General features: G+C 43.1%; 1 protein-coding gene across 13 annotated transcripts in view; it reads right to left on the bottom strand.

The window, feature by feature from the left end:
- Positions 1–23,903, bottom strand: part of Upp2 (uridine phosphorylase 2) — a 229,530-nt gene that overhangs the window by 11,355 nt on the left and 194,272 nt on the right. For 11 of the 13 annotated variants that reach the window (XR_866022.2, XM_006498407.4, NM_001289660.1 and 8 more), the window contains 5 exons: positions 20,700–20,817; positions 12,913–13,071; positions 10,262–10,376; positions 6,478–6,687; positions 4,344–4,490 (listed from right to left, as the gene is read on the bottom strand). Coding sequence is in view for 12 of the 13 variants with exons in the window: in XM_006498407.4 (XP_006498470.1) it covers positions 4,344–4,490; positions 6,478–6,687; positions 10,262–10,376; positions 12,913–13,071; positions 20,700–20,817 (749 nt within the window). In the remaining variant the exon portion in view is untranslated. The other 2 variants (NM_001289659.1, XM_017319322.2) reach the window with 2 other exon arrangements.

Raw genomic sequence — 23,903 nt, 5'->3', positions numbered from 1 at the left:
TAATCATTAATTTTTGCAGTGACATCATTTGGGCTTCACCAGTAGTCACCATATAGGTTCCAGACACCAAGATCCTTCATGGCTGGGAACAGCCACAGAAGAATTTAAAAAGTTGAATTCAAGTCAAGTTTCTGGGTTTTTCATATTTTTTATTGAACAGTTTCAGAGTTAATTCTCTAAAGAATGAATACCTCCCTAAGTTACAAGTAGCTGTCAAAAGAAATAACATGGAATTATTCCTTTACTCTAAAGAAAAATCGCAGTATGTTGCAGACAACTGAAGGCATTGAGAAGGACTGGAACAGAGCCTAATCTTAGACAAATATTAGGTTTTATATATTGCTGTGTGAGTTTGTGTCAAAATGCAGTTCTAGCTATAAAAACTAGATACAGGCGGAATATATTTATCACAAGTTCATAGCCCGAGAGGGTTATCATCTTTGATCAGAAGCCAGGGGCTTAATTGAAGTAAATTTCACCATAAGACAGGGACAGTCACGTTACAGATGCACCTACTAGGCACTGGGTTGCTTAGTTTTGCATTTTTTTGCAGGTACAGCTTTCTGATGTAGGGTGACTTGAAGTCCACTATTTCCTTACCCAGGTCTTTGTTAAGTTGGTGCTGGACTCCTAATACATTTGTTGGGGACAATGAGCAAAAGAACAGCAGTGACAGATGGATATGGGTGGCCCTATTCCAGGCAGTTTGTTCACCTACAAATGACAGCAGACTCTGGGACTGCAGGTTTGCATAAATCTAACAGCAAGGGGAACTCTTGGCTCCCATCCTTCAAACAATTCTGATCTACTCATATGACCCGAGAATGAAAAATCTGGTTTTCTATGGCCATTTTCCAAGGTCAAGTAGAGTTTCATTGCCATTCTTTACATTCATTCACTTGGCAAATATTTACTGAGCTCCCATATGGTGGGCATTATTCTAGGTGCTGGGCATGGAACAATGGCAAAGCCCCTGTTCTTCTGGTGCCACATCACAATGGAGAGAAAACGAAGGCTCACCCTCATGCACTGTGTTGATTTGGTTTTGTTACTTGAAACAAATTAGAGTCAGCTGAAAAGAGGGGGCCTCCGCTGAGGGACTGTCTCCATCACATTGGCCTATGGCAGGCCTTTGGAGCATTTTCTTGATTAATGGTTGATAGAGGAGGACCCAGCTCACTGTAGGCAGTGCCATCTATAAGCAGGTAGTCCTTGGTTGTATATGGAAGCAGGCTGAACAAGCCATGGAGTACAAGCCAGTAAGCATCACAGGGCCCAACTCCCCTCAATGATGAACTTTGGTGTGAAAGTGTAAGCCATCTAGATAAACTCTTCCCCCCGACCCAACCCCCCCATAGTTGGTTTTTGTCAGAGTGTTGTATCCCAGCAACAGAAAGCACACTAGAACATGCATTATATAAAGCAATACAGAAGTTAATAATATAAGCAAACCAAAAATAAAGATAATAGTGTTGAATATGCAACATAGAAATCAAATACATGATATAGATATGTGTGATTAGGTTGGTGTCGTAACACAATGGTCTCCTGAGAGATGAAGTCTCAGTAAGTCTCAGTAACTGTGAAGGTGAGTGCTGAGCTACATGGACACAGGCCCTCCCCAAGGCAGGGAGATGCAGAATGGCATGTCTCTCTGCCAACGCTGTGGCTGAGTCCTCTGAGTTAGAACTCTTCCTAGAAGAGCATCGGTGTTAATGCATAATATTATCTGAAGGCAGAAACTGTGTGAGCTCTCTCGAGTAAGTGTGAATTCACATTAGTTGTTCTGCTGTCTCTTTATAGTATAAAAAGATAGACCAGGCCACCAGAGAAGGCAGCCTGGAGAGTAGGGTGGGATGGTCCCTGTAATAACCGTGGAGGGTAGACAGGTCTTTTGAGCTGGAAACCCATGTACTCTGGGGTCAGGTGAGACATCTCCATACTGCTTGTCACTCATGTCCTTCCTGAATTTCTGCTAGAATAGCAGAGTGTGAATATACCCTCAGCCCTTCCCCCAATGCTTTCCTGGCTCACGCAGAGTTAGAGAGTAAATGGGCTGAAGTTAAAGAGGCTTGTTTGCCAGTGTCCAAGCTTTACCACCGGGAACGGATGAGGGAAAAATATTATGAACTAGCAAATGAAAGACGAGGACATGATAGCAACCTGTCCGTGGTCCTGTCTGGCCCCTGAGAGCTGATCTTCCAGAGCCAACCTGCTAGAAATCCATGTTTTAAAACAAGGATGTCTTGGGGGAGGTTAACAGTCCCCGTGACTGTGAAGAAATTTGCTCAGTAATACTTGGATGAGCTACAGAGCTGCAGCAGTGTATAGAGCCTTTGGTGTGTGTGTGTTGGCAGCCTGAAAGTGGTCTGCGTGATGAAATGAAGGCTGCAGCAGTAACTTGGGGGAGAGAGAGAGAGAGAAAGAGAGAGAGAGAGAGAGGGAGAGAGAGAGAGAGATGAGTAGATGCTGAAACCAGCATCCAGCATCTGCAGCAGCAGCAGCGAGCACAGTACGCTGTAGAAAGATTAAAGAAGGCAAGTTATGGAGAAGGGATATCTGCAGGTACACGGGAGAACAAGGGCATGAGATCTGCCACAGGGACAGAAATGCTCTCTCAAGAGAATGGCTTCCCTCCAGTCTCCAAAGGACTCTCAAAAGACAAAGACAGATACCCAGGATTCAAAGCCTACGGTATTCCCTGGGGGTCAATAGGTAACTTTTACAGAAGGAATCCATTGTCATCACTACACTTATACCTGGCAGCCTATTGGCTCAGCATTTTCTATTTGACTGTACTAGTTACTGAAATCTGCTCATTTACATATTAGCAGAAATATGAGTCAAGTGGTCACTTGTTTCGATAAGGAAACCTCAGAAGGCCTTTCCTGGAAAGGAATCTTTTGCATTGCGACTTGACTTTAGTAAGTGTGTAGACCTGCCTGAAATCGTTCTCCAGAGCAAGCTGGCCAGCAGGATTAAGCCGTGTCGTCGAGCTTCGGGTTTGGTTGAGGTAGAAGAGCTGCTGCGAATGATTCCTGACCTCCAGCTCCCACATGGTACCCACACTCATACACATGTGCCCACACACATGCCGACGTGCATATCACACACATACAAGCAGAAAACCTAAACAGCGCGAGAAGGGATATGTAACTCTTCATGTTGATAGTACAGGGATTGTCATGCACATGTATCCTGAGGTAATGGGTGGTTAAAAATAGTGTCTCTGCAATTAATCTCTTATGAACTCTAATTCCAGAGTTCATTTTCAGACATGCTACCATAAGCACAGTGTTTATTACATGCCTGAGAAAATAGATTGGCTGTAAGGACAGATGTTAGAAACCAGGATTCTTTCTGTGACGTGGTTTGTTCTCGGGGTAGCAGAGCATACCTTCCTGGTGTACTGGTGACATCACTGGTCACTCCGCCTTGGTCTACTTCATCCCCCTAACTATTAGCTTTGATCTCTTTCTGTCTGTGTCTATGTTCTTTGTACGTGTATGGGCTTCAAATGCCACTTTACACCGTCAACATATAAGCTTATTCCTCGAGTCCAAACCCTTCAAAGAAGCCCAAGAATCTTAAGTCCAACTGCTCATCTGTCCTCTCTCTGCATGTCACAGCCACCAATATCGTCACCTAAACACGTCTGTCCCAGTTGTGATAAGCTCTCTCTTCTGGGTATCCTTAGGGTCTGCCTTTCTCCTGGAATTCACATCGAACTGTCAGCAACACTTGTTGGGTTTCTCTTCAGAACTGTGTAGTGTGTGACAGCCCCTCCCCCTCCCTTGCGCCCCGCCTCTCTCCACTCCCCACCTGTTCCTGCAGCACACCTGCATGCTCTTGATATATTTAGCATTACATTTACACTTCCCAGATCGTGCCTCCCAGGTTTCCATGTGCCCTTTCCCAAATGGCACCGTCTCCTCCTACCTTTTCCTGACCACGCTAATTAAAATTATGGCTGATAGACTATTTTGGAAATCTCTCATTTGCATCCTGTCTCAACAAATTCAATTATGATTTAAAAAAAAAAAAAGGAGCACCCACTTCCAAGATAGAGAACAATGAACTTGGAGCTGAGTCCTAGCTATGTCATCAAACAGCAGACGCCCTTGAATCTTGGGTCCTTGAACTTCATTTTCTCATATCCCTGATGGGAGCAGTGTCCTACCCGCTCACAAATCTCTATGAGATAATGTATAGTATAAACAATTTTAAGGCATGCGTTCAGCACAAAATAAAATGTGTTGGGGCCCCCTCCTTTCCTTCTCTTGAAGAATGAACATAAGGTACCTTGGTGAAAGAGGGGAACTTAGAACTCACAAGAAATTTACCTCTCAGGCCACACAGGCCACACATGGCTGCGAACACAGTCGATTCCATTTCAATGTTCCTGACACCAGCTCTGTATGCTCTCTTCAAGTAGTCTAGCTTTTTCTCTCTCGAAAAGGAGCATAACGCCCCATCTAGGCGACCTTGGCCTGAAAGAGAATGGAGTGATTTAGTGGCTACCGCCTCACCTCCATGGCAGAAGCATCCTCAGAAGGCTGTCTGCTTATGTCCCTACCTCTTGAGTGACCCTCTTCTGGGGACCTGGCTGTGGACTCTTTCCTCTAAAGGACTATAGAACATGACCTCACCTGGTTCACATCTCATACACAAGGCAGAATGTACCGAAGTGCCCGGTTTTGAAAGACAGTGGGGACATCAGGAATGGGGTGAAGGGGGTCACAGAGAAAGCTGTCCTTTGAGGAGACCCTCAGCTGATGCAGTGACAGGGGCATAGGCCATGTGGAGATACCAGGGGAGAAGGGTTTCATACCTCAGTGATGCTCCTGAGGCAAATGGTTTGAATACTGCCACTCTCCCTAAGACCAGACATAGACAACTGGTGTGTTCTGTGTCCCTTGCATACCCCCGAGGCTTTGTGCTATTCCTTTACTCAGGTTTTCCCATCCAGATTGTCCCTATTCCTTCTGCCTTGCTTAATCGCACTGGGTTGACCAGTAGGCACAGAGGAGATGGAGAACAATCTGATGTCACCCCTTCACTGTGTCTGTAGCCTGACCCTTTATACCCACCCGTATAGCTAGTGGCTATCCATGACTTTCACAGTCCTTCCCTAAGGAAGTACTTCCTTTCCTTTGTTCCTGTTCCCTCTGGCTTCTGTCCTGGCAGCCAGCTTTTTCCTGTTCTTCTCTCCTCTTTAGTGCTGCCTGCCAATACCTCTGTGTTATTGAGGCTGAGTCAAACTCAGTAGGCCCAGAGGTTGTACATAATTTGAATATAAGGGTCTGCGCAGGCACATAGGAGTTCTCTCACCTCACCCAGCCCCAGCTTAAGTAGCCCCAGATGTGTCTTTCCAGGACTGTCATGCATCAACTATTTTGTACTTTTTAATACTATTTTCTCTCATGTCAGACAGCCAAAATTCTAGAATTTCAGATTGAAAGCTCTAGAAATTACAAATGTTGGCAAAAATCTTTCATATTTGAAACAGTATCTCACAGGCCAATGGAAACACTGACTCTACTGGGCTTCTGCTAATGAGCTGTGTGTGGAAACACATGGGTGGGTGACACTCTAAATGAAGGGCCTCAGAGCTGATGTCCTAGAACAGTCTCACCCTGTCCCTCTACCCCTGCTGCCTGTTGTAGAAACACCTCCAACACCTTTACTAACCTGAACAAATGTAAGCAGAGTACAGCCTCTTTCCATGCACAACTTTCTAAAGTAACATGCCAACATTGATTGAGAGAAAGGTAGAAGTTGGTGATGAAAGTCTTACATCAACTCTAATGATTATATAAATATATGTACAGCACAAGATTTACTGTGAAACACTATAGGCTCAAGACAGTGTAGTTTCTTCTGCAATGAGTACAATCCTCATTCTTCTCAGGAGATTGTTTTGCCCTGTTTCTCTTTTGCCTTGCCCCTCATCCCTTCGCACGAGAGCCATTATTTGACAGTGACTTTCAACTTAACTCTACACTAGGTGTGGAGACCGTTTAGGCTGTAGGCTAAAAGCCCCCACTCTGAGACCACCACATCCCCAGAGGATCTGTCTAATTAAACATTTCTCTCCATTCCTTAGTCTTCTTTCTTGCCTGGGGTTGAGGAGAACGACAAAGGCATAGAACCAGCATATTCCTCATTCTTAAAGACAGCAATTTAAGTAAAAGTCACGGGCAGAGAGGAGATGCTGTCAATATCACTAATTGCATTTCAGTATTCAAATTGATACAGGATTAAACCCATTCTCAATATAAAGTCACTCTGCATGTTTCTCAGCTGCTTATTAAGCCCTTATGTTGCTATGCTTTAGTAAGTAAAAAGGCTATTTGCTTCCCCTTGAAAACCCACACTATTAATTTGCTAGCGTGCAGTTTTAATATAAATCGTGGGTTTGTATAACAAGCAGCCTGTGTTTTCCTACTGCTTCCCTGGTGTGCAAACAATTCTCACCTTCATAAAAGTCATAGGTACACATCGTGTGTCCGATGAGGGTTGGAACATTGGGGATTTCTCTGCTACAGTTGAACAGATCATTAGCCAGTTCTTTGTCAAGCTCAGTGCTTCGGGTGACCACGTTATCCAAGATGACCTGCTCAAATCGAGGCTTGAAGAAGGAGTCTACAGCTGTATCTGTTATTACAACGGAGCCTGGTGCAATCCCTGCAATGAGGAACAAATAAGTGATCCCAGGAGATTGCCTCGAGTTGACTTTCGGGTCCTGTCGTATGCGACCTATTCTGTCAACATTAATTAATGCTGTTTGTTAATGATTCTTCCTGCTTCCATCTTCAAAAATGGTTTTCCCTAAGTGCAATCGAATAACCTTTAGAACAGGCATTCTCATTGGACGGCTTCAAAGATTCGAATTTTCAATGTGGTGAGGTTTAGGTTTCAAGACAAACAGGACTCTTGGACATGCAAATTAGTGCCAGCCTTCGGGCTCAAATTTGAATAAATTAGGTCAGGAATAAAGTAAATGAGCCTGCCAGCAAGTAGCTTTCATAAAGTGATGTGACTACTTGATATTTAATCTTCCTACAAACTCCTCGATTACTATAATTTTTTGGCAGCTCTCCCCTCTCTTCCTTCAGAGTCTCATCACATGTCCTCCCTCTTCTCCCGGACTCCATGCAAATTAAGCCTCTTGGCTGCCCTTCCATTGCTGCAAAGTCTGTCTTGCTCAAAGGGCAGGGGCCCACTAAGATGCTATTTCCTGTCATCTCTTACTCTCCCTGCCTGGGTGTCCTTCTCCTCCCAAAGCCCTCTTATTACACTAATGCCAACGTTCCTTTGGTGTCAGCTGTAGCCACTCCCTTCCAAAAGTCTAAGCCATGGAGAGACAACCGAAGAAATGAGCATAAATAAGGGAAAAGTAACAAAGATGGGGTCCAGAGAATTTCTCAAGGCCTTTGGGGACCCATCTTTTGATTTATGCCAATTTCTACTGACAGCCTAACTGCGAAGATATATCTAAATGGTACTCTTTTTTTCTTTTTTAACTGTCATTTGTCTATTTCTCTGATGAAACACAAGCTATATAAATCTAAGAACAGTGTCAGCTCACTGTCCTCTCGCCTGGCCTGGTGCCATACCCAACACATCATGAGTGGTCAATAGAAATCAGTGAGTACATGCTTCTATCACGATACCACAGAACACAGGTCTGCAAATTCTGGTCCTCAGGCCACATGCCACCTGTCTTAGTAAACAAAGCTTTGTTGCAACATGATCCACACATTCATTTACATACTGTCCTTGCTGTATCTGAGCTATGGGGTGGCATAGTTTGCAAAGCCCAGAACCTATATTATCTGGCACTTTACAGGAAAAAAGCAAAACAAAACAAAAAACAAAACAAAACAAACAAACAAAAAAAAAAAACACGCAACCCTAGCTATGGATTGCAGACTCCTCATGGATTTGTATATATTCCAATATGCCAAAGTCAAGTCAATTAGGGAACTCTTTACACTTCCCACTAGATACCCAAGGTGGCTGTCAGAGTTTAATTTCTGTTGTTGTGATAACAACCTAACAAAAGCAGAGAGACCAGGTTTACAATTCCAACTTACAGTCCACCATTATGAGAAAATTAAAGTAGGAACTAGAAGCAGTCAGTCTCATCCACAGTCATGAGCAGAGGGAAAAATAATGGGTGCACACATACTTGCTAGCTTGCTTGTGCTCAGCTGCATTTCCTTACTCTTACACAATTTGGGACCTCCTGCCTAGGGAATGGTCATGCCCACATCAACAAACTGAGTTAAGACTAAGACAGTCTCCAACCAGATACACCCACAGGTTAACCCAAGATAGATGCTAGGTTGTGTCAAGTTGACAACTAAAACTAAACATCCAAGTAGCTTCTGAAGATACAGTTCTGATTGGCCAGACACACTGTAAGTAAGCCAAACAAGGACTCTCTACTTTATCCTGAATGCCCTAAAACATTGAGAAGGCAGTTGAAAATGTATTTTCCTCATATTGGCTTAACATGTAGATACACTGAAGCATTTGGAGCCTAGTCTCTCTAAAACCAAAGTTCTCTTTAATTGTGTACATTTCCTTTATCAAAGTTTTTTTTTCTCCATTAAGGAATGTTCATATCAGCAAAAGAATAAGTAATATTTGTATTTTCCATCTTCAAATACAGTGTTGCTTCAAACAGAGCAAATGAGACTGTCTTAGATGCAACTCTGAAATGAAGCTATTTGCACCATCCAATAGCTTGCTTTCCCTCCATTTACAGGCAGGCCTCCATGATGTCGGTACAATCTTGTTGTTGTCTATACCGTGTTATCATGAAGCACAAGACCATGACCATGATTTGGACGGCCACCAGAGTGACTAGCTGGAGGCTCACTCATATCAAATGGCAACTGCAGCAGTCAGGTGGCCAGGGTGTGTAGCTGTGAGCTCAGAAGGCAGGTCAGTGTATCCCACAAACCGAGAATTACAGGCAGCCTTAATAACAGTTCCCATGTCTTTCCCAGGCACTTTGTTCCCTGAGACTGATCATTTGGGAAACTACAATCTAGAAGGATGTCTGGCCAACACTGACTGCTTCCATTCTCCCTTTCCATTTGAAAGAGCACTCACCTACACACAAAAAATATTTTTTTGTTCACATGTGAGGGGCTTTGGGCTGGCTTTGTTTCTGGATTATAGCCCTAAAAAGGCTGTGGTCCTTTCTAACTTGCTCCATCTTAGTCAGAGCCATCTCTGTGAGCGTGCCATTTCTCTTGTCCTCTGAGGATTTTGTGAGACCACCTCTTGCTCCTAGATGTTTACTCAAGCAATTCTGGGGGGATTTGTCTTTTTAAAAGCTCAGCCCCTTCTGTGTAACTATGTTTCCTGTCACTCTACCAAGCCTTTCCATTAAAATGCATCTGCACCCTGAGAAGACCTGCTCCTTAAGAAACAGTTGAAGGGCAGCGGGGAAAGCTTTTGGGTGAACTTACGCAATCACTGGACCTATCCTACAAGCCCACATGGTCCTTTTTGCTGTGTAGTTGAGTAAAGCACGGGACCAAGAAAAGAGCCGAAACCACTGAGACCAACCAAAGGCAATGTTTTTCCATAAAGTCCAATACTGAACAAATAAAACAGGTAAATCCTTATAATTTTCTTTACCTGAATACCCCATTCCTGTCACATAGAATCTCTCAGGCTGGAAACCTACCCTAGCTATGTGGTGATTAGTTTTTGTTAACTTGGCTCAAACTGAAGTCACCTGGGAAGAGGGAGCCTCAACTGAAGAATTGTCTCCATAAGGACGGCCTAGCAGCGCTCCTCCAAGGCCTCTGACTCAGTTCCTGCAGTGAGATCTTCCCTTGGCTTTCCCCTATAATTGACTGCGAGCTGTTAGCCATATAAGCCCTGCTCTCCCCACATTAATTTTGGTCAAAAATAGAACATACGATAAAATCATACTTTCTAACAATTCTTCTCTTTTGAACCAACCGTGGAATCATACAGACAGACAGACAGACAGACAGACAGACACACACACACACACACACACACACACACACACACACACACAGAGAGAGAGAGAGAGAGAGAGAGAGAGAGAGAGAGAGAGATATCTTTAAATGCCCAAGCGCCAGCCTCCCAGTACTTTGTAGCCCATCTGGATTTCTGTTGGGCTCTGAACATGTTGGTATACTTTGAATTAACACGGGGATGTATGAAGAATCACTCGGTTTTAATGGTAGAAATCAATCCATCTCACCAATTCCCCCTGACGTTCCAATTCTGATGATGGTAACATCACAGCAGTGTGCATGGTGGAGTAATTTGATGAGTTCGTGGAGCATAATGGAAATGGAGGGGATGCCCATCCCGTGCTGTTGAGAGAGTGGAGAGTCATTATATATCTCACACGCATAAGTGAGCAGGGTGTATTTTTTCTTCTTTATGAGTTAACAGCCCTTGTATAAATTTGCATAATCATTAAGACTGTGCCAACGCTTGGGAAAACGTAAGTCATCTCTAAGTGATGCCTACATGGCATGCTGATGGATGTGTCCATCTGTGAGGACTAGAGAGAGGCATCCTAGAGCCGGTTAAACTGAGCCGCTCACTGTCAAGAGCAGAGGTGGACGGCAGAGAGTACAGGTGTGCTGGGGCAGCAGCATCTTGCGTCTGCCTGTGGGGTTCTTTTCAACGAGTGTATGTGAGAAGAATCCCGCCCCCATACATAACTGACAGGAAACAGAGGAAGCCGAGGAAGCTTAATTTGGGCATCCATTTCACACACCCTCACTTCACCCTAAGGAGTGGAGTAGTAAACTAATTTTACTGTTCAAATGTAGCCTTGATCATTTGGTGTTAGTTCTGTGTGAGTTCAGAAGGACTCTGATGGAGAAATGTGGCTTCCGTTCCCACCCAAGAGTTTCAAACTTAGGCTGAACCTGTGAATAAGTTTAAATTGCCACAGATCGTGACCACAGCCTGGTTTAATTCAGCACTTATGTCAAAACAATCCTAGTCACCAGACTAGGGGTCAGTGAACACGGACTAGAGGGTTTAGCCAGTTCTGATGGTTCTGTTGGGTCTCATAAATCTTCAGAAAGACCGTCCATGCAGTAGCTTGCAGAAGTTGGAGCTGACTTTTACCAGTGGCTACTTCACTTCTAACCTGATGGCAGCAGAGTCTGTGTATCGATCCACGGCCACAGAGATCGTGGAAACCCACTAGAGCTGTGGTCGTGTTGTTCCCAACCAGAGCTCCCTCTCCTTCCGGTCACCAAGAATATTAAACTGTGGGCCTCTGGGGTCACCATTTTTTGTTCCCATCCAGTAAGCCCTCATTTCTGAAAGCTTCATAAAGCCTCCTGGATCTAGGAATCAAGTCTGTATCGATCTGTGTGTTCAAGATTAACAAGTTTGGGGCCCTGGCGCTGGCTCTGCAATGAATAAATAAACTGTCATTCGCTTCAACTGTAAATTAGCAGATGAGTTATTATTTCATCTACTAGGGTCCTTCAAAATCAGCCATTTGCTAACTTAGGATCAGCACTTAGTTTTCAATATGATGATACAATTACAAATAGACTCCTATTTCTCTTAAAAATCTCTCTCTCATTCTCTTTCCCTCCCTCCCTCTTTCCCTCTCTCCCTGCAGCTACTAGAGATTTGCAACATGGTCTGTATTGGGAACTGCCTGCCTGTCTAGTATTCTAAGTGGCTAGCTTTGACCATTTGGGTCATGGTCCTTGACAGGACACCAGAATCACCTCAGGTTTTGTCTTATGATGAAGTGTTTCTGATCATTTAGAGAAGTTTCATTTGTGTGTGTGTGTGTGTGTGTGTGTGTGTGTGTGTGATTGTTCCTTTTTCTCTCCCCATTTATTGTACAAAATAGAACAAATAACTATTGTTTAAAGGGTTTTAACTGAAAAGTTAATAGGACAATATCAGGGGACATTTAGCTTCTTCTAAGTTATGTAGTCTATAATTTTTTATTGACTGAACAAATTAATAAGCGAATGGATTCTGCTATTAGAAGCAAAAACAGGTTTCAGGCACTCGTGACCTCATGCGATCCATTTCACTGGCCCACTGGTATTATCATGCATGTTTTCTTTGGTTCCCCCATGTTCCCTGCTCTCGGGACATTCTATCCCGGGGTAATCTGAGTCACCTGAGGGATCAGTGAGTTGCGACATTCCCTAACATCAAGAGCATTTTACAACTGAACTCTTCAGAATTGCCATACCTATGCAGGGATAACTCATTGTCTCTTATGCCTCTCAAGAGGACTACCACATCCAAACACATCACAGACTTGGACTTTTGGCTTAAGAATATAGCCCTGTGTGGAAAGCCGAGTCGGGCAGAATGGGTGGCCATGTACAGATACCCTCCTAAGTGCTTGTCATGAATGGGAACTGCTCAGAGAATCACTCTGCTTGCATCACATCTTAGACAGTGTCCAGAAGAGCTGTCAGGTTCTGAACGAGAGCAGAACACATCACAAGACCTCTGCGCAAATGCACTTGCCGCTTTTCAGTAAATTTGTTTGTGTTGAATTCTATCAATCCTGAGACTTGGCCTCTATGAATAAATAGCTCAAGGCTCCTAAAGATAAATAAAAGACAGAGGAAAGGAAATGGCTGGGAAGGGGAAAGGGTTGATCAGTTAGGAATAGAAAGAGGGATGAGCCTTGAAGACTTCTGCCCTTACCTAACAGTTAAGTAGTGAGTATAAAGGAAGTAGTGACCCTGCGTGCTCTGCCCTGTCTCGAATTGTATTAGCCTCTTCACTTGGGTTCCTTGTGTCAGAAGACACAGCAGAGTGGGAAGGGAACTGTGTTTAGATGGTCCCAGTTCAGTGTCCAGCCCACAAAGGCTAGCTGACCTGCAGCTGTCCCCTACTTACACTGACGGAGAGCACGGGGCCTGTTTTGAACATGCAGTATCTGTCTGTCCCCGCACAGATGTCTTCAATGTCTTCTCCATCTCCCTCCAACCGGAGTTCCTTGTGCATAAACTGTGCAAATGCCTTCATTCTGTTCGGGCTCCCACCAACGCAGACAAACTGTCAATAAAAAATGAGCAGGTGCCTACCATTGTCACCATGATGAGAGCAAAGGGGGTAGCATTCAGTTCTAACGGTTTTGTTTTGTTGCACGTTTAATTTACTTCTGAGTGTGCGTAGATGTCTTGGATTGTGCTAAAAATTTGGCTCATTTATGTCATTAATCTGAAAGAAAGCATGTAGGTGTTATGTCCTAAATTAGTAAAGAGAATCATGTGTGTGTACACATTGTTCAAGGAGATGGTTTTGTTTATAGTAGCATCAGCCGGCATCTTCACGGATATGATCATCCTAGTGGCAGGTGCTCACGTGACATGTGTAGTGTCACGTGCTAAGGATGTGGAATGTACGTGTTGGAAAGCAAAGGGACCCCTGCCAGTTTTACTGTGTTTTCTGATTGTCCACCCCAACCAGGAGCCTTTATTTAAAAATTTACTGTGATAACCTCAAGCTTTAAAGGAAGCATCTCAAGTCTTTTCTGTTCTTCACTGAAGAAACAAATCATGATGGAGCAAGGCTTGTAAGTTCAGAACTTGACTGTGGTAGGTCATCCATCCCACTAATTTGTTTTTGTATTTATCTTATTGTCTGACTTTAGGGTAGATGTTCCAGTCAAAGGTTGCCATGTCTAATAAAATATGTTGACAATCGGCAGTTAGGCATGGTAATGCATACCTTCAGCCAGAGTTCTGAGGTAGAGGCAAGAGGATTATGAGTTTGAAGAGCAGCCTGAGATGCACAGTGCATTTGATGCCAGACCAGACTATATAGTGAGACCCTATCTCAAAAGAAAATTATAATTGATCATGTCACAACCTGCTAGGAATACATCAACCCCAAGGATGGGAGAATATGCCAGTGAGAGAGGAGAAGAGTGTCCTGTCGGTGGCCTACATGAGAGGGCATCCAGGTGTGCACCAAGCAGAATCAGCAACAGAGGGGAGGGTCTGAAGGCTAGGAAGAAGCAGCGTACACAGAAGGCTGTCAGAAATCTACTCAGAAACAAAAGACATGTAGTATGGTGCAAATATGGTGCAGTGTGTTATAAGAGATGCAGCATGTATGGTGTATATACAGTATGATGTATGTGGTGTGGTCTATATGGGTCTGATGTAAGAGATGTGGTATATGTGATATGCTATATGTGATGTGCTCTATATGGTGTGGAATGTACAGGGTGGTATATGTGATATGGTATATGTATTGTAGCATATGCGATATGGTATATGTGGAGTGGTATATGTGGAGTTGTATGTGTGATGTGGTATATGTGGTGTAGTATATATGGTATGGTATATGTGGTGTAGTTTATGTGATGTGGTATATATGGTGTGGTATATGTGGTGTGGTATATATGGTGTGATGTATGTGGTGTGCATATATGGTGTGTATAGAGTGAAGTACAGAAAGCAAAAGCCAAGGAGTGCTAGGCAGCTGCCATTTGAATGTAGGCACACTTGGCTTTGAGTACTAGCTCATCTCTGATTAAGTCACTTGCTCAGCAACACATGAAACCATTATATTCTTCAGATCATCATCTCTGCCACTCTCAAGTTTAATCAGGTGCAGGCATGGATCCCTGTACGTTCTCAGTGTCCACGTATGTAGACTTCTACATTTCATATCAGATAACACTGCTCTGGCTTGCATTTGAGCCCACATCTCTGTTGCAGGATTCAGGAAAAAAAAATGAAACTGACTTAAGTTTTCTTGGAGGGAAAAAGATACTTAGTGGTGCCTGGCTGATGTGGGCAGCATTGGGCAGCAGATCCAAAGAAGGCTAGCACCGGCCTTCATGGGGGCTGTCTGGAGAAATTCCTGAGGTTGCTGAGTGGGTGTCCCTCCTGCAAAAGATCAACAGAACTATTGGGTGGTCTGATCTCACCAAGCATCCTGTTTCTACTTAACAATAATTCCTGGGCAGCGTACAGTCACTCTCAATCACAGGACATAATTATACTTTTTTTGTCTAGGCACGGTGCTTCTCATGTACCCTCACTGCTCTCTTCTCTGGAATCCTCTAGGAGGTTTTTCTATGGGGCCTTAAGGTAGTAATGAACAATGGAAGCCAGGCATAAAGTCTAGAGACAAGACAGCAAGGCAGGCTGATGTTTAAGGTAAGCTTCAGATACTGTTGATTTTTCGGGGACTTTGCTCCTTTCTTGTTATGAGTAGTTAAGCACTTTCTTGCTGTGCGTAGATCAAGGTCTAAGTACAAGCAGGCCCCTTGTAATATGCAAAATACAGGAGATTGAAAATAACCTCACTGTGTGGTACCAGGACATCTAAATTACAATCATTCGGATTGACCATAAAACTGAAACAGATGTTAGGATAGTTTGCAGTTTGTGTTCTGCTTTGAACTGTTGATATTGCAGTAATCAGGCAGAGTGTCTGCAGATTTCTGGAGACATGTGTAGACAGAAGCAAGCTTAGCTCCTGACACTAGTCCCAAGTCAGATTCACTAAGCATCGCCTGTAGACACCATGACCAGCCTGACTGCTTTAGTAAGAAGTAACACACAGCTGAAGACCACTGGCCAACATTGATCTCTGGTGGTACTGACTGTGATTTATGTTCCAAACAAGATGATCTTTGTCTAGAATTTTTCAGAAAAAGGTAGAAATGCATTGGGCAGGAATAAGAAGCACTGTAAAAAAAATGTTCAGAATTTTGCGTAATAACTTCCAGAACAAACTCACTCTTAAATGTCCCCAGTAGCTTAAAAGATTTTGCCATATGGCATTAATTTACAACATAGGGTTTATGCATTTTGTGTATTAAGAAGGACTATAAACATTTAAAGGCATATTATGAAGCTTTATGAAGCAATGATTTTTCCACGTTACTTAAAATTCTGAAGATACCATGCATTTCAGAAACATGGCGCAAAGCCCCCTGAGCTTGAACTGATCTGAATGCTCCCTACCTGGAGATGAGCTTGCATGGTACCAGAAGGCATCCTGCAAGCTTCTAAAGGAGGGAGGCAACCAACAGTCCTATGTAGCTATGATGTCTATAAACCACATTAATGACCAGTACGGCAAAGGTAACCCTAAGGGTGCAATAGTGGCACTCATATCTTGGTAGTGACCAATTGTTCTCTAATTGGACTTAAGACCCACTCAACAAGAGTAAAACACTCATGGGACTGGAAATCTAGCTAACTGCTCAGAACTAGGAAAGTCATGGTTATTGGAGGAGAATCTACAACCACTAATTTACTAAACCAGCACAATCCCTAACAACAATCTATAAAAATTTGTCCTTATAAACAAAGGTAAGTGTAATCTTTACCTCCAACCCCATCAAGAAAACCTCTCTGCAACAGATGGGGACCATTACAGAAAATCACAACCAGTCAAAATTCAGAGTTGTGGAGCCCAGTCTCCATGGATACAACTACAAAGCATTCATGCATCTAAAGATCAGGGAACATTGTAGAAGAGGAGAGGGGAAGTCCGTGAGATCCAGAGGACCAGGGAGTTTGTTGGGAGACGGTATCACCTAGTAACATCAGACACTGCACTCATAAAGTCTCACCAGCATAATTGCCCAAATGTAAGCTGAATAAGACCAACGCCAATGGGTATGCAAAACTGGATGGAGAAAAGCACATGAGATCTCAAGCACACACACACACACACACACACACACACACATCAACCAAAGAAAGCTGGGAGGGGTAGAGGTGTTCTTCCTCAGGGAAGAGTACACTAATTGGTTGGCCAGTGCCAAATAGTCAGCCCCGAAAACACACATACAAGCAACATTTCATGGACAGGACCAGATAATATTTAGGATTGTATATGTATATGCATATATGCATGCAATAACAATTAGTGAAAAGGAAGCCATAAATTTGAAGGAAAATGGGGAGTGGTATTTGGGAGGGTTTGGAGAGAGAAAAATTAAGGGAGAAATGTAATTATATTATATGCTCAATAAAATTAAAATTAATTGCTTGGATGAAGCAGAGGGTACCAGTTAGTGATTTTATAAAGGGCATCTGTGACAACATGATAAAATATATATTTGGATATTGAATTTGAAAAACATCTTTCTAGCACCTCTATCATATTTTTCAATTGTTCTCATCTCCCATGTGTATGGCAGAGACTGATGAGTTACATGCCAAGTTTGTTTCCTCTTCATTCTGGGTTTACAGGTAATGCTAACTTCCCAGGTCTCTTTCCAGGTAGACAACAGCATGTTCTCAAGTTCCAGGCGCTGGAATACGTGCAGAAGTAAAGTGGTCCACTTCCAGCCTGGTTCACAGAAACACCCCATCCCCATCCTACAGGAGAATATATTGTACAGATATATAACCTATAAACAGCAGCATGCAAGAGGACCAGGTCTCTGGACCTCTATTCCATCTGGCCACTCATCAGCCAGGTACAGCTGCTTTATGCTTGTTATGAACTAAAGATCAACTTACATTGTGCTAAGCCATAGAAACTATGTAGCAGCAAGCAGGAAAATCCTTCAAAGCACAAGAAAGTTATGAAGGAGTAAGAGTGACAGTCAGAGTCGGTCAGATTTGTTTTTCTGTGCATTTGTCTGTTTAAGACAGGATCCCATGTAATCCAGGCTGGTCTTGGACTTATGTAGTGAAAGCCATGCCTGAACTCCTGACCTTCATACAACACCTCCCATGTGCTTTGCTTGCAAGCATGCACCACCATACCTAACTCTTTCAGGTTTAAACTGTTTATCTTACCATCTTCTCTCCTTTTCAAGTTAGTACTGATAATAATTATCACTATCCTTTGTGGGGCAAAGGTGAATTTTTAGGTATTGGTGGGTTTGTGTCCTGTGCTTTGTAGTCAGAATTGCTGACCTGAGACTTAAGGAAGAAATAAATCTACAATGTTCTCACTCTGAGATAAGAGAGCACCAGGTGAAGAGACACTTCTGAGGACAGAATCTATAACAATACAACTGGGTTTTTGTCTTCTGTTCCCAACATTCTGTTTCTGTTATGATTATAATTCTCCTCTGATCCTAAAACTAAACACACTTTTGCCTCCCATCCATCAATATGGGGCTATAAGTAGTGTTGCTGTCAGGAACAAAACTTTTTGAAATGGCACATGTCTGTTATTTAAGTGACTATCCTGGTGGATGACAGTGGTTCTGAGAGACAGTATGGCAAACACACTGGTGGAAATCCAACCAGGTAAAGAAGTGGGAACATGAAGTCTCAACTTCTGATGTAACAGATATAAAACCATATGCACTCGTGTGTGTGTGTGTGTGTGTGTGTGTGTGTGTGTGTTTGCACTTGCACACATACCATGTGTGGTTATCATCTCTAAAACAAAGTTATTGATCACATAATTCGCCAATAACTAGAAGAGTAACTGTTTCATTAGGGAAACCTAGGGTTTAATCTCAGCTTTTCCACTTACTGGTTGAACCTCCTACCAATTAATAAGTATAACAGGTGTGTTTTAACACCAAATATACTTTGAGTCCTAGTGTCCTTCTCTGTATAGGAAAGATAATATGTAGTTTCTAGTGTAACCAAATTCTGACTTTAACTTTTTATGTTTTTGCCTATAACTCTCATGTGCTTTGGTTACAGACATGTGGGTATAAGAAAGGAAGGAGTCCCACATCATGGTTGGGGCTGGGAGAATCATATATAAAGAAGACGGTCCATGAATGGTAGGGAAAGACACTTAGACATGTAGATAATAGGCCAGTCTGTATCAAAACATCTCCTATCTTCTTAATGTAGTGCCTATGGTGTGCCTTCATTTGTTAATTATGGCAATCCTTCTGTTCCAAACAGTCATCCTTAGATAAAAATCTTGAAGAAATCACTGCATGACATGAACCTCACACCTAACACTTGAATTCAGTTAAGGAGTGCCAACATTGACTCGATCAAAGATTCCTGGAGCCCAAACATCAGACTCCGTAGAAGAGACAGAGATTACATTCAAAAGATGATGCAGAAAAGGAGGTAGGCTGTAGGAAGGCAGGGAGCTGCAGTGTGGAGAGGAAGAGGAACACAGGCTGTGCGGCTGTCTGGAAACCCTCCCACACTCACTTTCTCTCTAGTGCTGGAGGGAGGAGGCGGGTGCGCATGCGTGGACTGACAACGGGCGTTCCAGATACACTTCTTCCTTCCCTACTCCCTTCCCTTCTGCTTCCAGACTCCTTTCTTCCTCTACCTAAACTCATCCTCTTTCTCCACATTCCTCCCAGTTAATGTTTGGAGAATTCTCACTTGCAGTAATTCAGGATCTACCTGGTACATTGAGTAAGAGCCGTGGGAACTTAGTCTAAGTACCAGCTCTGCCACTCTGGCGTATCTTTAACTTCCTTTGACTTCTGTGAGTTCATTCCCTTTGACCATGTCGGTGACACATTCTATACTAATATACTTGCATGGGAAAAGTCCTTACAAGAAATAATTATCTACCTAAGTCCTGTTTCTAATGAGAAACATTTACTACAAAAGTCAAAAATAGTTTATGTAATTCTCGATCGCAAGAACAATGAATTTCAAACAAAATGGAATAATATGGGAAAATAATAGTAATAACATAATGGTAAATAAAATATATAGTGTGGTAAGTCGCATCATTAAAACTAATTTTTTTTTTAACGATAGAGTCTCACTTACCCAGGCTGGCCCTTAACTTGTTATGTAACCAAAGACGATCTTGAATGTTGAATTTCTGGTCTTCCTACCTCAACTTCCCAAGTTTTAGGGATACAGGCTCTCACCACACTGCCAGTCTATGCAGAACTATACCCTTAGTTTTATTATAAGTATTTTAATATTTTTATTAAAAAAGAATGGAAGAGGCTGTATGGAGTTCATATACTCAAAGCCCTCTATGTACTTATAAGAAAACGTCCTTATGTAACCTAGTACCAAGTACAAGGAATATATACCACCAGAAAAAAAATGAATAAATGAAATGGAAGAAAAGAAAGTGGGTTGATTGGTGTCTTGGTCTAGGAAGAAGGGCCATAAGGTATCGTTTAAACGCAGAATATTCTTTTCTATGTTTTCCTAATTTTAAATAAGGAGCAAGAATCGCTTTTACAATTTATGTATATGATAAAATAAATAACATAGTAATACAATTCTCCCATTATTATTCCTTAATAGCAATTTTCTCATGAAATATTTCTTATAAGACAATAAAATCTTAATGATTCAAAATATTGACAAATGGTCGTTTTTCTGAGAAGAGAATAATAAGGGTGTTGTAAGTCTCAGATTCTTTTATGATTTGATAAGATGAGAATTAGTGAGGTTCCGCAATAAATGTGGATTTTAAGCTGTGAGCTCAATCTGTTAAGACATAATGAATTCTGCATACCCAACAGTACTGTCAATAAAATTACATTTATCTCCAGGGAATGGAACAGCAAAGTAATCATGTTTGCATTGGATTTAGTCTGGAAACCTTTGTATCCTGTTGGGGTGGAAATGACCATTCATGACGCTCACGTTCCAAATTAGAGTGGCTTCATGCACTCTTGGGACTTCTGACCAGTCTCTACCCAAGAGTGTGAAGTTTATTTTGGAAAAAAAAGAGAGAGAGAAAAAATGGCAGGGGAAATGCAGTACATTTCCTGACATTCAAAATATTTTTACCTTTACATCCCCAAACATTGCTGGTAGGTTGTGTGTTTTGGTTCCTAAATCCAAGTGATAGAGAATGTCTTCGTCCATGCCTTCCAGGTATGGATTCTTAACATACACAGACCGTTTTCTAGGGAAAAACACAATGGTGATATCAAGATATTTGGAGAGAAAGCACTCCTGAGACAGGATAACAGTCTACACCTATGATCACCACTAACACAGCGACTGCACAAAAACCTCTCATAATTAAATCTATAATATGGCTAACATTTGTTTTATGATTAGTATATGCCATTTAGACCTAAGCATGAAACTACGCCATGCTAGGAAACTGAAGAAATAAATACATTGACTCATTTAATACCATGACCATTCCATTAGATGAGTAATATTAATAATCCAATCTACAAATGAAGACATCAAGGCTCTTAGAAGTTGAGCAATCCCATGCAACCAGGAAATGTACAGTCATCTCTCCTCAGTTCACTCTGTCCCTAATTGTCATTCTCTTACTGTGAGGTTACATAATATAGGGACATGGCTCTCAGACCACCCTTGTTCTAGTGCACGATCAACTGGACATACACATGTTGTACAAGCATGAGCAATCTAACTTTGTCCTTCTGTTCCCTCATCTGTGAAGTAGGGATGATGAAAACTGCCACTAGGCAGGTTTGTGAGCCTTGAATTATAAGGCATTGGGAGGTATAGTGACAAACACCTTCATTCATGAGACTCAACAACTGACGTTCACACACACACACACACACTGAGACACACACAGAGACGAGAGAGAGAGAGAGAGAGAGAGAGAGAGAGAGAGAGAGAGAGAGAATGCTTGTAAAAAGCCTTATGTGTAATGATAGAAGTATTCCTTATCCCTTTACTTGCAATATTGTGAGGGTTTTATTGAGATATAAAAAGCAGAGTGTGCCCCAAAGTGCTTTGTGTTTGTGACCTCCAGTTCTTTTCCTTTAGGGTACACTACTAGGTAAATGCCCAGTGAGATAGTGTCATATGACTGAGTTTGGACAAAGGAATGTGGGGAAGAGACTTGTCTTTTGTACTGCCTGGCTTTGGATTACACCATCTCAATGGCTATCTGGAGTCCATCCCCTCTTCATCCATGATTTGCATTGAGCCAGAAGCCTCTGAGCTCAGCCGGTATTGGTGTCTGATCCCTGAGAGCTTGCTAGCTGTGATCAGTGAGCTTGGAAGTGATCCTCACCCCATTAGAAGGCTTAGGTGAGAAAAAGACCTCAGAGGATGGCGAGCTGGGTGCAGGCTCCTGGGGAAGGTGGGTTGGCATACATCAGAGACAAAGAAAGGAGGAGCAGGCTCAGGCTGGGGAAACAAGAGTTAGCTAAGCGATAAATCAAATGCTTAAAGTGAAGCCTGAAGAAACATGGCGAAGGAGCTTAAAGAAAGGAGGGGGGATGAGCAGAAGGGATTTATTTAATCTTAATAAACATGTAAAACAAAATTCAAAGCTATTGTCTTAAGAAGTATGAAACTTCGAAATAGAAGGTGAGGTAAAACAAACCCTTTAGCAGAGCATGGCAATACATGCATTTAATCCCAGCATGCAGGAGGCAGGAGGCAGGAGGCAGGAGGCAGGAGGCAGGAGGCAGGAGGCAGGAGGCAGGAGGCAGGAGGCAGGAGGCAGGAGGCAGGAGGCAGGAGGCAGGAGGCAGGAGGCAGGAGGCAGGAGGCAGGAGGCAGGAGGCAGGAGGCAGGAGGCAGGAGGCAGGAGGCAGGAGGCAGGAGGCAGGAGGCAGGAGGCAGGAGGCAGGAGGCAGGAGGCAGGAGGCAGGAGGCAGGAGGCAGGAGGCAGGAGGCAGGAGGCAGGAGGCAGGAGGCAGGAGGCAGGAGGCAGGAGGCAGGAGGCAGGAGGCAGGAGGCAGGAGGCAGGAGGCAGGAGGCAGGGGCAGGCTGTTACCTGTGAATCTGAGGGCAGCCTGGTCTGTACTGTGGAATCTCAGTCCAGCCAGGGCTACATAGTGAAACCGGGTCTCAAAAAACAAAAGCCAACCAAACCAAAGCCTTTTGTTTTGCTTTGCTTTGTTTTGTTTTGTTTTGTTTTGTTTTGTTTTGTTTTTTTAAAGAAAGATCCTTTAATGTAGAAAATGTCCAATAGCGGTATTTTTTTTTACCGACATCAGGAGAGTGTGAGATGGGAAACACAATGGAAAGACAAACTTGCCCCAGAGAGAGAAAAAGGGTGGGGGGCCTAGAAGCTTTTGCTTGGCATCAGCCCATTGCTCCATTACCCAGGATGTTTCAGTGGCTTCTCAGTTAGCCCTACATCCTGGAGCCAGCATCACACTCAAGGCCTGAACATAACACCCCTTTGCATGACTGACAGGACCCTGCTCCTTTCCTGACAATATCCTTCCCCGGGGAGCAACTGTATGCTTCAGTAGCCTTGTCCCACATACTCTGCTGAGGAGGCATCTCTCAGCACTGTGTCTCTATCTCCACACACTTCTTGGCTTCCTTTTCAGCTTCCTGGTCTGTGCCTGTGCCTGTGTCTGGGTATACCTACATAAACAGTGTACAAGTCCTGGGTTTGCTTCCATATGCCAGGATTCCTTGAAAGCAACCACGAGGAATTGCCTCGATGGCTTTTCTTTCAGAACTCTAGACTTAGTTGAGCTATTCTGCCTCTTGTTTCTCTCTCTCTCTCTCAACCCCACTCACAGCAGTCCTAGCTGGGTCACCAGTCCTTCTTTTCTCACTTGGCAAATCTATGCGATACAAGGTAGTGAGCTGCCCCTATATATAGGTGGGCCCTTAATTCAATCTACTTTATACTTACAAAGCACACTCTCGACAGCCTTCTGTTACTTTGTTTACCAAAATATACTCCTCTGGGTATCCGTGATAACAAATTATCTGTCCCAAACTGCAGTGGTCAAGACCTCTAACCAAGAGTCATCTAGAAATTCCTTGCTCTTCCTACTTCCTTCTAAATACTTTAAGCCATCTCAACTAGCCTCATGACCTTATACATCTCCAGAGACTCTCATCTGATCTGGGATGTGCCTTAAAAAAACCACCAAAGGGGTTCAAAGGAAAACATTGGTGGCTGGAGCAAAATCAACTGGATGCTCAGAAATTATTTCTTAAAGTTTGCCATCAGACGCACTGCTGATGCTGAGGGCTCCTGCAGTCAGCCTTTGCTCACGAACTTCTCTTTCCACTTCCCTTCCA

This window comes from Mus musculus, chromosome 2 (genome assembly GCF_000001635.26).
Source record: "Mus musculus strain C57BL/6J chromosome 2, GRCm38.p6 C57BL/6J".
NCBI classification, from domain to species: Eukaryota; Metazoa; Chordata; class Mammalia; order Rodentia; family Muridae; genus Mus; species Mus musculus.
This window is presented reverse-complemented; position numbering and strand designations above follow the sequence as displayed.